The sequence below is a fragment of the Spea bombifrons genome, chromosome 8 (genome assembly GCF_027358695.1).
Source record: "Spea bombifrons isolate aSpeBom1 chromosome 8, aSpeBom1.2.pri, whole genome shotgun sequence".
In the NCBI taxonomy this organism is placed as follows: Eukaryota; Metazoa; Chordata; class Amphibia; order Anura; family Pelobatidae; genus Spea; species Spea bombifrons.
The window spans coordinates 18,228,640-18,240,825 of NC_071094.1; the positions used below are offsets into that span (position 1 = coordinate 18,228,640).

At 37.3% G+C, this 12,186-nt stretch overlaps 1 protein-coding gene across 1 annotated transcript in view; it reads left to right on the plus strand.

Annotated features, from left to right (window-relative positions):
* The first annotated feature begins 6,060 nt into the window (after positions 1-6,060).
* Positions 6,061-12,186, plus strand: part of CNGA2 (cyclic nucleotide gated channel subunit alpha 2) — a 91,266-nt gene continuing 85,140 nt past the window's right edge. Inside the window, exons 1-3 of the mRNA XM_053474026.1 lie at positions 6,061-6,167; positions 6,281-6,413; positions 6,793-6,796. Of these exons, the coding sequence (XP_053330001.1) occupies positions 6,061-6,167; positions 6,281-6,413; positions 6,793-6,796 (244 nt within the window). The remainder of the gene's footprint in view (positions 6,168-6,280; positions 6,414-6,792; positions 6,797-12,186) is intronic.

Genomic DNA, 12,186 nt, shown 5'->3' on the forward strand with positions numbered 1-12,186 from the left:
GCGTGATATTCAAATTGCGTCATAGCATCACCACAATATAACATTCTAGATGAACACATGGTCAAGTCGGGACATAATATTCAGATTGTATCATACCACATCTCACAGTATGCCATTCAGTATGGACAACCCCTTGAGCTTTGTACTCAATAGTAATAGTGAAAAAAAAAAAACAGATCACGCATATCAAGAGCTAACCAGATTCGTAAGTTTCAACGTAATACGTTACGAATCGTATCTAAGTGTAGCTTTTGGGACCCCTTTAATCTACCCAAAATTAACTAATTTCTCTCAATATATTCTGTGCTGGGGACAATTACCCATATACGATTATACAAGAGGAGGATCCTCCTACTGTCTTACAGAAGCTCATAGTGGGATGCTTAGATCTAATCTGTATACTCAAGTTATACTAAACAAAGAGTATATATATAGGTATAAACAAAAATAAAAAAAAAAATTAAAAAAAACAAAACATTTTGATTTAACAGTAATATGTGTGACAAAATATGCCTGGTGGCCTGTATCTAAACAAGTCAAAGCTTAATGTTGTATTTTTCAGTTTAGGTAATAACAGGCAATCAGGTACTTAATGCATCAATGCTTGAGAAAATCACACATTAATAGGTTTGTAACGATAAAGAAGTTCAAAGTATCACATAACTCCTCAACTCAGCGTAACGTAGGTATACCAATATTCTAGAAGGAAGATAGGACTCATAGAATAACAGGCAATTGAAAAGTGTAAAAAGTGAAAATCAGAGTGTTCAATACCATTCCTGATATCTCTAGTGCCGTTAAAAAAAAAAAATTATATATTATATTATGTAAATATAAATTTATATATGTGTTAGCTAAGTGAAGTGAAAAACTAGTTGAAAATATATTAAAAATGTGTAATAAAATTTTTTTTTAAAAAAAAGTAATAATAATGCTCCCCTTATAGGTGTATAAAAAAACTTTAAATGTAATATAATATATATATCATAGTGAGACGTTAGGTAGTTACCTATTTAGTTAAATTTGTGAAAAAATAAATGAAGTGTAAAAAAAAAAATCATTTGAACATTCGCAATCGTGTATTATGTGGGAAACAAGACATGTATAGATATATAAAAGAAGAAGAAAAAAAAAGTTATAAGTGAGTAAAAAGAAGAATAGATATGTGAAATAGATAATTACTAGCCATGTGTTTGAGTCCCTTACTCAGATATAAAGACTCAAGGTCTAAATTGTGAGGTATAAAGATTATAAAAATTAGTTGAAAATGTTAAGAGTTAAGTGGATAAAAAAAAAAAGACAAAACAAAAGCTGTATATAATAGATATGTGTAGTAAAATAAAAAGTTCAATGGTCTCTGTTTAGCTTTCTAGTAATCCCCAGTGGAGCATCTTTTCTCTGAGGGAAGCCTGATCCTTGAGTTGATATACATTATCTTCATAATAAATAATTAATGCTATTGGAAATCCCCATCTGTAGCGTATTGATTTTTCCCTAAGAATTTGTGTGAGTTCTTGGAAGGATTTCCTGGCAGTTCTTGTCGCTTGAAAGAGATCTTGAAAAACTTGAATTTCTTTAAATTGATCCATTCTTGGTTTATCTTTTCTGAGTTCCTGTGTGATGCGATTTTTAAGATAGAAACTTGAAAACCTTACAATAACATCTGCTGGATAGGAGGATTCTTGGGCTTGGGTTTTAGGTTTACGCAGCCTATGGAATCGTTCAAATGGATGTAAGCCCAATTCCTCTGATGAAATAAAGGTCAAAAAACATTTTCGCAAAAAATGTTCCAGAGCCTGGTTTTGTAATGCATCCGGAATGCCTCTTAGCCTCATATTTTTTCTTCGAGACCTGTCTTCTATATCTGAAATTTTTACTTGAAGTTCCTTAACTTTTTTTGTAAGGACCGCATTTATGTTATGTAAAGTTTTGTTATCATCTTGTAAGCTTGTAATGATTTTGTCATGCTTCACTAGGACTTCAGCAGCTTGAGAGACCTCGGTTCTGATCTGGGCAAGGTTATCCACCAGATCCTGTTTAATTTTTTTTATAGAACCCGTCCATCAAGTCTCTAATAAAATCCTGTGAAATCTGCTGCTGCGTCTCAGTGTGGGGGGGAATAGGTGCGTCTGAATGTGTTAGCTCCATGTTACTTACAGGCGCTGAGTCCTTCAGTTCGCCTGATATTGATCGTCTATGGTCAGTAGAGTGTGGAAGTGATTTGGGAGAGCAAAAAATATTTATTGGTTTGCTCCTTTCTAGTTTCTCTTTTTCTTTGTCTTTATCCTTTTTGGGAGGCATTTTCTTTAGGATAAATTTAGGATAAATTTTTTTTTTGTTTGTTTTTGGGTTAGAAGTTTTCAATCTGTCTAGTATCTTCAATAAATGAATCCATTTCTGGATATTGATCAGACTGTAGATCTATAAGGCTGAGTAATAACACATTATCCACAAATGAAGAATGTAACGGAAGTTGACTAGATCCCACAATATTGATTTCACTTTGGATTGTTTTAGTACAATCTACAGTATTAATATGACTCAGAGAATTCTCCGTAAAAAAATGTTTTTTAATTGTCAGCGATCTAACAAATCGGTTAACATTCTGTAGGGTATTGTATAAGTTGAAGGATCGATCGGGAACAAAATTTAACCCTTTTCTCAAGAACTCCACTTACTCATGCGTTAATATGTTGGCAGATAAATTGATAACAGATGAATCATTTATTTGTGTTGATACTGTTGGTATCGAGTGCGTCTGGTTCGACCACTTTCTATGTTTGCGTCCTGCCTGATATAGCGTATGTTTTTTCTTTTGTGGTTTTTTGGCAGGGCCAATCTCGTTTTTTGTAGCTCCTTGATGGTTATATTGTTGCATGGTGCATTGTAGCTATGATCAGTGGTATCATCCTCTGATGCATCTGTGCAATAATCAGTTGTATCGGCATCTGAAGAACTAAAATTAACTGATTTTTTGATGGAACTGGAGCTATCTAAATTGTTTTTTTTGAGAATCGACCTCCGTCGTTTGTTTCTGTAGCTCCTCTGCCATGTGTAAACTGAATTAGTCGCATAGTCTTTTAAATCTCTGTTGAATTTGTTTTTTTTTATCTGTTGTAATAATCTCCTCAAGATTTTCAAGATGTTTATTCATTTTATTTTGTAATTCCACTAAACTGGTTACACCCTCGTACTTACTGAGAGAAAGATTAACTTCACTTATGCTCTTCTCCAATTTCTTTAGTTTATTTTGTTCACGTTCTATTATAATGTTCATCAGCTTAAAGGAGCATTAAGACAATGCATTATCCCAACGTATAGCGTATTCCTCTTCCAAGGGTGTGGTAGATGTTTTCTTAATTCTGAGTCCACGTGGAATCATAGCATTATCTATGTATTGCCTTAAAGTTGTAGAGTCCCACCACACACGTAATTGTTGGGATGATGCTCTAAGTCCCACATCAATTTCTTAACATCAAACGGAAATGTAGGATTATTATCCTTTGAGAACATATTGGCTACTTTATTCAAACGTTCCGAGTTATCCAAACGTAGATCATTTATACATATAGGGTTAAAGGTAGAAGCTTCGTCCATTGTAGACTCCTTTTAATAGCCAGAAAGTAAAAAAAACAGCACTTTTTTAGAAAAATTAAGTGTGTTTAAATATATTCAATAATGATTCACAAAAATGAATAAGGCATAAAAATGCACTTAAATGCAAAAAAGCGTGTCTTATGTTTCTTTAAGTAAATTGTCAATGTTATGCGGTGAGCACGAAAAGCCAGTTTATGTAAGTCACTAAGTAATCGCAAAAGCTACTTTATAAAAACTTTCATCAATTGTGATACAACGCATGTCATATATTTAGCAACATGTACTTCATGCAATGTACAATATGTCGGGTGCACTACTAAGACGTATATATGAACACATACATAATTTAGATACAGCTCTTTCTTCGCTACGATCCATGTCCGGTTTATCCAAACATTTTAGCGAAATACATAATGGTAACACAACAAAACTAGAAGTAATAGGCATAGAACGCGTTCACCCCCCCAAAAGGGGAGGAGATTGGTCCCGTGCTCTTCGCCTAAGGGAAGCTTTTTGGATTTTATGCCTTGACACAAGATTTCCTTTGGGCATGAATTATAGAAATGACCTAGCATATATTTTTTAAGCTTTATATATAATACATTATTATTATTAAGTTGAATCTTTTTCATTTGTTATACGTATCGTAATTATCACCTGGTGTAGAATTTCCATGTGTGCCATGATTTGTATCAATTGCACCCGCTGCCTGTGTTGACTAATTATGGGTTAATGAGGGGGCGTGAACATAGATCAACCTCTAGACAAAGTCATTTATATATAAGGTGCAGTAGCAGCAACATACATTTAAGCCATGATTAAGAACCGTAAGGTTTGAAACGCGTTGGCATATTTTCTCTCAATCACTTGAGCACATCTCTTTTTTTCTCTTTTTTTGTCTATCATGTTTTAACTGGTCTAATTAAATTTTGAATTTTTAAAGCCTTATTTGTGGAGCTAGAGTCAATGCGACACATCTTCCGGTAAGATGTTTTGACTCTGCAGGAGCAGCAGCATAGCTATGCCAATGGTTCCCTTACATGCACCACTACCACCATTTTCATGGAAAAAACACAAGTACTACTACTACCTAACCTGGTATACAGCACCAAAGTAAAGTGTGGGATTTGATAAAGCTGCTGCTTTATCACCTTCCTTACTCTGAGAGATTCATCAAAATTGTCAAGTTCTTGGATAACTTCAGTGACATAACATTCTGTAAGATGCGTGTATCCATTGGTGTAGTACTGCTGTTGCTGGTGGTCCTGCAATGCAAAATCAAGCCTGGATCTCATCCTAAACCTTGAGATGCGGCTGCTGTTAGTCAATGGTGAGTCAGGGACCTCACAACTTTTAATTACACTCCCTCTAGTGTTCTAATTATACTCCAAACTGAATGGTTGTGAAACAAAATTCTTTGTCCGAAAAAGAAAGTGGCAGCCAACATTTCATCCAAATTGATCTTTCTTGATGTGCACAAGTCTAATATATTAGTTTAAAAAGTTTGCTGTTGATTAAATGTACCAACATTGATCTTGACCAACTAGCCCTGTACCGTTGATCCTTGCTTAAGTGAAAATAAACGAGGTAAATGGAAAGAACTAGGACCAGTATTAGGAAGAATATGCCAATGTTTCACAAACTTTTTAATATCCTTACTCCAAGGGGAGTGGATTGAATGTGTAAATGGTATTCTTTTTTCCCCTCTACCTTTGATGTTCCTTGTCTATTTGATAATTTACATCTACCATATTAAAATGATAAAAAGGTTTTGTACCGAGTTAGCCGTTGAGAAAACAGGAGAAAAGTATAGTTAAAATGATACCATTTATTGGCTAACTGAGAGTTTCATTGTGAGCTTTCGAGACCAAGTTGTTAGGTCCCTTCCTCAGGCATTAATGAAGCTAACACAGACTTTTCTAAATACAAAAGCACAATTCACACATTAACAAAGACTTTAGATAAACACAGAGGTATTGGGGAATTTGTTCAGCAGTAAATTAGCTGGACTAGCAGAGATCCAATGGACAGATATGGTTCAATCAAAGCATCCTTGGTCAGTTTACTCCCTGGTTAGAGGGGCCATAAAACCATTTGACATATGCTAGATCCATGAAGGTGTCAAATGTTCCCAGGAATAAGTTGTTTGTAGTTAATTCGAATTGTGAAAGGATTAATGGTTTGTAATGTTATAATGTGTCTCGAACAACGTATAACATTCTCAAACAATGTATAGCGAGGAGCACCCTTCACAGGCAAACAGCAAATAGTACCTCTCCCTGCCAACAAAAGACCACATTTTTATTATGGGAGGAGCCCAGTCAGCTTTGATTCCTGGTTTATTTATTTCCACATTTTTATTTTTATTTCAACGGTTTTACTATTTTGGCTTAGGCTCAGTAATTTATTGTTAAATACAATGTGAGTTCTAATGCTCTTCCCTTTACGATGTACATTAGGGCTATGTCTGCTTGTGATGACACATCTTCTGAGCTGCAAAGGGTCATATCTCAGGACAATGAGGAGATTGTCTCTCTTGCATCTTTTAGAGGAAGAGGGGCTCTATCCAGGTAAGAAAAATTATATCAAACAGAGCAATTTCAGATTACCTCATTTTCCTTAAATAATTTTTCGAGTCCTCATACAATTTACATAAATGTTTATGTTGCAATACATTTCTTAGGATTGTGCGATTAGTGGTAGTTCTGCGAGAATGGGCCCACAAGAGCTTGCACAATCAGGATCAAAGACCTGACTCATTTCTAGATCGATTCAGAGGACCAGAGCTACAAGCTACAGAAGGTCAATCTGCTAAAGTAAATACACTTTCTGGAACTAAACAAGACCAAGACAAGAAACCTACAAGGTATGAAAATGAGGGAAGGTGCAGTTTGCACACCCATTTGTGTTGAGATTATACTTTTTATTGTGGTGATCAATCTAAATGCTCTTATCTAGGTCATAATTATTGGGTAATTAAAACAACTTAATACAAAAGGCAGCTAATTTAAAATAATGCAAGGTTTTCAGCATACGCCAAACACTATGGTATAGTATTGCATACTTTTCTTTTGTCAGTGGCCTTTCTTTGTCTCTCTACTCCCTTCACAACAGTTTCCCTCAAATTACTTTATGTCTCCGCATTTTTATTTTTTGATGCGACAACAATTTTTCCGCATATTTAAGATTACATAGGGTAGTAGTGCCATTGCCATACACTTCCTTAAAGACTTAGGTATCTTGTTCAATAGCAACTTATTACATGTGATAAGACACATTAACGATTATCCCTAATTTTACGTACTTTCTAAACATAGATAAAATATCCTGTTAATTCAAAAAATAACATTGTTTTTGTTCTGTGCTAAATGAGAGCTCTCACCTTGCTGCAACATAACCTGTTTTACAAAGTGCTTTGTTATAAAATAAGTGTTATGTTAGGTTTATGAAGGAACTGTAATGGGTGAGGAAGGTAGAGGAGGTCAGAGTTTTGGAGGAGTTGATACACTTTATATCGGACTGAATGCAAAAATACACTGCAGCATGAATCAGCTGGCTTGACCTAGGGGCCTCTGATGAATTTGAGCCTCAATGAAGGTGAGGATCTGGGGACTTTTCCCTCCCCCCTGACCACTTTCCCTCCTTTCCTCCCTTCCTTCTGAATTATATTATATATTATAGCTTGCCTTAGTTTATACAGTGCCCTGTGACATGACTTTATTTATTACCATACAGCAGCAACTTATGTACATTGCCCGGAAGCATGTCTATTGATGATTACACACATGGAATCCTCATTATTGTCACACTTGTTTTCTTTTCTCTCTCCTTTTATTCGAAACTCTGAATACAAATGTTATTCATGATAAAGAAACTGTGCGTTTGAAAGAGCGTTTATGCAGAGCTGTCAAAAATAATGCAGGTATATGACATTTAGCATATTTGTGTGGGAGCTAGACTTAGTAAGTACTGTATTTGCTCGATTATAAGACGACCCCCCCCTGAATGTAAGACGACCCTACACCCTATAGGAAAAAAGTTTTACTAGTAAATGTTAATTCATGAAAACTATGTAAACTATTTTATTTTATAAAACCTATGATTGAAAAAAAATATTTTTTTTGTTTTTATTTCCTTTTATTTTCCAACCTGCCCCCCAGTTATGCACATCTGCCCCAGGCATGCCACTCTGCCCCATAAATGCCTTATACTCCCTATATGCCACTGTACCCCATGATATGCCCTTTAACTCTCTAAATACCACTTCTAAATACCACTGTGCCCCATGATATGCCTTTTAACCCTCTAAATACCACTGTGCCTCATTATATGCCTTTTAACCCTCTATATACCACTGTGCCCCTTGATATGCCTTTTAATCCTCTATATACCACTGTGCCTCCTGAAATGCCTTATACCAGAGTGGCATATAGGGGGTTAAAATGCATATTATGAGGCAGAGTGGCATATAGGGAGGAATAAGGCATTTCAGGAGGCATAGTGGCAGGGGAGGGCTGGCAGCCTAAGGAACTGGGGGGCAAGTCAAGTGAAGTGGCCCGTTGTGCCACGTATCAGCCCACCATACATGCCCATCTTTTCCTGAACGCATATTCATTATAAAAATACAAATATGATTCAACATAAGTAACAAAGAATGGTAAAAAAAAAGCAAAACCTAATGTCCCCCTGATGCTCAGCCAGTTAAATGCCCCCATGATACTGGCTGAGGATTATGGGAAGTATAGTACACAGCAGCAGGGAAATTGTAAAGGCTAATATGAGTACCCTACCAGGATCACACCTTAAAGTGGGCTGATTGGGAACAGAGCTGAATGGGGACAGCAATGACACGGGGGCTGAAGGGGGACAGAGGTGACACTGGGAGGAGCTGATTGGGGACAGAGGTGGCAATGTAGAGCTGAATGGGGACAGCAATGACACGGGGGCTGAAGGGGGACAGAGGTGACACTGGGAGGGTCTGATTGGGGACAGAGATGACACTGGGAGGGGCTGATTGGGAACAAAGGTGACATTGGGGACCTGAATGGGGACAGCAATGAAGACATCAACACAGAAAAACTCACGCCATATGATCAAACACTATTTCAGCAAATGTTAAACTTGAAATTGAAGAAGTCCAGATTGACAGGATCCATAGGCTCCCTCGCCCAAAAATTGGGGAAAAGGATGTGGCCTGGGATGTAATCCTGAGAATACACTTTTATGATATCAAGGACAAAATTATGCAGCAAGCGAGACGCACTGAAAACATCCCTCCATCTTTTCAACATCTGTCCTTCATGGCGGATCTCTAAGAATATACTCTGCAACAGAAAGAAAATTTAGCACCTTCACCAGCACTCTACAATCACACAAGATACCTTACAGAATGGGGATATCCTACTCGCATTATAATCACCACGAATGCTACTACTACAACCGTCAATACCGCTGAAGGGGCACAAAATCTTATGGCCAATGGAGTTTGTCAAGATCCGCACAACAGACCACATCCACCATCATCACTAAGGACCAAGTCACCAAAACGTATTCTACAGGAATCAAAACATCCAAACCACTTGTACAGAACACGTAAAGTCCTTGAGATGACACTTCCCCCCCTTTTTTTTACTTTATGGTTGGAACTTTCTACATTTATGATTACATACTGGTGGTCTTCGTCTACGAGGTGATGAGAACTACACGTTGTTATCAGTCCACACATGCAAGATGAAGCCAAGTACCTATGCTTCACCTTAATGGACTTTAACAGACATTCCATGGTATGAGGGGACTGCTAACCCCTTAAGGAGCATTTTTTTTACTTTTTTACCCTTTGGGACCAAGGCTGTTTTAACACATTCGCGGTGCTCGTGTTTAGCTGTCATTTTCTCCTCACATATTTAGTGTACCCACACAAGTTATATATTGGTTTTTTTTAGGAAACTAGACACCTCAAGGTATTTCATGCTGGTATTTTAATCCTTTCCATGCACCAATTCTACTGCCCCCTTTGTCAAACTGTGGTAGTCATTTATTTTGTGGTTTTTATTAGACTTGCGCATTCGTCTTCGGGCGAACATGGAAACGAGCATGAAGAGGCTGTTCTTTTGTTCGTTCCGAAGGAACGTAGAACAGAATACAGTGCCGGCAAACCGTAGGCGAAGACGAAGACTCACAACCACAAAGAATCGAAGATTCTTCGTGATCGTCTTCGTTTTCAGCCGCCAAAATTTCAAACAGGAGTAAGCTGATCCTCGTCTCTCCAATCAGCTCACTCTTGTGACGTCACGCTAAGGGTCTCGTCCAATGCCTGTGCTGCTACTTTTTGAATTCTGAAACCGCCTTAATAAGACCAGAGCTTGCCTGAGAGATCCATTCATTTTTCGCTGTGACTGCTTTGGCAACACTGCTGTGCTGCATCCGAGCGTTACAGAGAGAGATTGTTCTGTTCTGTGCGAGACTGGTAAGCCTCTGCCTGCCATTTCTCGCAGTGTACTGTGTTCAGTTCTACATCTACTGAATTAATAATTTTATTAATTTAATTATTTTTTAATTTTTTTTTCCAGTGCTTTAGTCTGTCATCAACTGTGTAGTGATGTTGAGTTGACAGTGCACCCAGTGCCTCACTGGCACTGGGGTGCCCTTGCCCTGGGCTGGCACTAGTGCCTACTGCCTGTCCTGCTTAGATAAATTAAATAATATAATTTATAAATAATTTAATAGAATATATTATTAATAATTGAATACATTATAAAATTATATATATATTTGTCAGTTATATATACTATAGGTAGTTAGTATACTAGTGTAGAGTGTACTGTAGACATTCAAGACATCTACTAGTGTCTAATCTAAAATCAGTAATATTAATAATTAATAATTGAATACATTATAAAATTATATATACCGTATTTGCTCGATTATAAGACGACCCCCCAAAATCAAAATATTAATTCAGGAAAAAAACAAAAAGCCTGAATATAAGACTACCCTATAGGAAAAAAGTTTTACTAGTAAATATTAATTCATGTAAACTAATTTTCATATTTAATAAAAGCTATGATTGAGAAAAATATATTTTTTATTTCCTTTTATTTGCCAACCTGCCCCCCTCCATTATGCACATCTACCCCCAGGCTTGCCACTCTGCCCCCAGAAATGCCTTATACCCCCCTATTTGCCACTCTGCCCCATGACGTGCCTTTTAACCCTCTATATGCCACTCTGCCTCCAGAAATGTCTTATACCCTCCTATATGCCACTGTGCCCCATGATATGATATTTCTGATATGCCTTTTAACCCCCTATATGCCCATCTGCCCCATGATATGCCTTATACCCCTATATGCCACTCTGGCATATAGGGGGTTAAAAGGCATATCATGGGGCAGAGGGGCATATAGGGGGTTAAAAGGCATATCAGAAATGTCTTATACCCTCCTATATGCCACTGTGCCCCATGATATGCCTTTTAACCCCCTATATGCCCCTCTGCCCCATGATATGCCTTATACCCCTATATGCCACTCTGGCATATAGGGGGTTAAAAGGCATATCATGGGGCAGAGGGGCATATAGGGGGTTAAAATGGATTTCTGGAGATATATATATATACTGCTAACAGCAATCACACTCCTATCAAGCCAAGGCAGCCAGTACATGATGGAACCTGGGGATGTTAGAAGTGTGATTACAGCCTCTCTATGCCATGCTACCACCACCACCCCCTTACACATCCATGCTATCACACACACACACTCATTCACAAACATTTAAATACTCATTCATTCCATTAATCACACATACACACACACGCTCAAACCCCCCACCCCCCCACCCCTTACCGGAACTGCAGATCTCCCTCTAGCAGACTTCTGCAGGGGCCTGGCTGTGCGAGCAACTTCTCTGGCCCCGCCCCCAGAGGAAGGAGGGCGGAGGTAGAGTCCGTGCTAGCTTCCTGTTCTCCTGCTGCTAAAAGCAGAGACGCTGCTCGCGATCAAAGCCCGGTAAGCAGTACGGCCGAAGCAGAATGAGGTCTGATTAGAAGATGACCTCGATTATAAGACGAGGGGTATTTTTCAGAGCATTTGCTCTGGAAAAAACCTCGTCTTATAATCGAGCAAATACGGTATATTTGTCAGCTATATATACTATAGTTAGTTAGAAATATATACTAGTGTAGAGTGTACTGTAGACATTCAAGACATCTAGTAGTGTCTAATCTAAATATTAAATATTAATATTAATAGTAATATTAATAATTCTATAATTCATTTTAGCTAGCTTAATAGTTAATTAGCTATAAATAAAATTAATAATTAATTACTACTACCTTATAGTTCAGCTAATCTTATTAGTACTGGTGCTGCAGCTCTTTAGTTTGTGCTTTGTTTTAGCAACAGCAAGAGACCAAGTCAATTTTTCTTAATTAATAATATTTAATTTTATTTCATTTGTTTTGCTCACCTCAGTCCATCAGTGAAGTGAACTTGTTGGGCTAGTGAGTGCAGCCGCATAAGTGCTGTGTGTTTTTGTTCCGCAAGCAGTGAATCTAACTGTTTTGCTGTGACATTTTATTTTATTTCT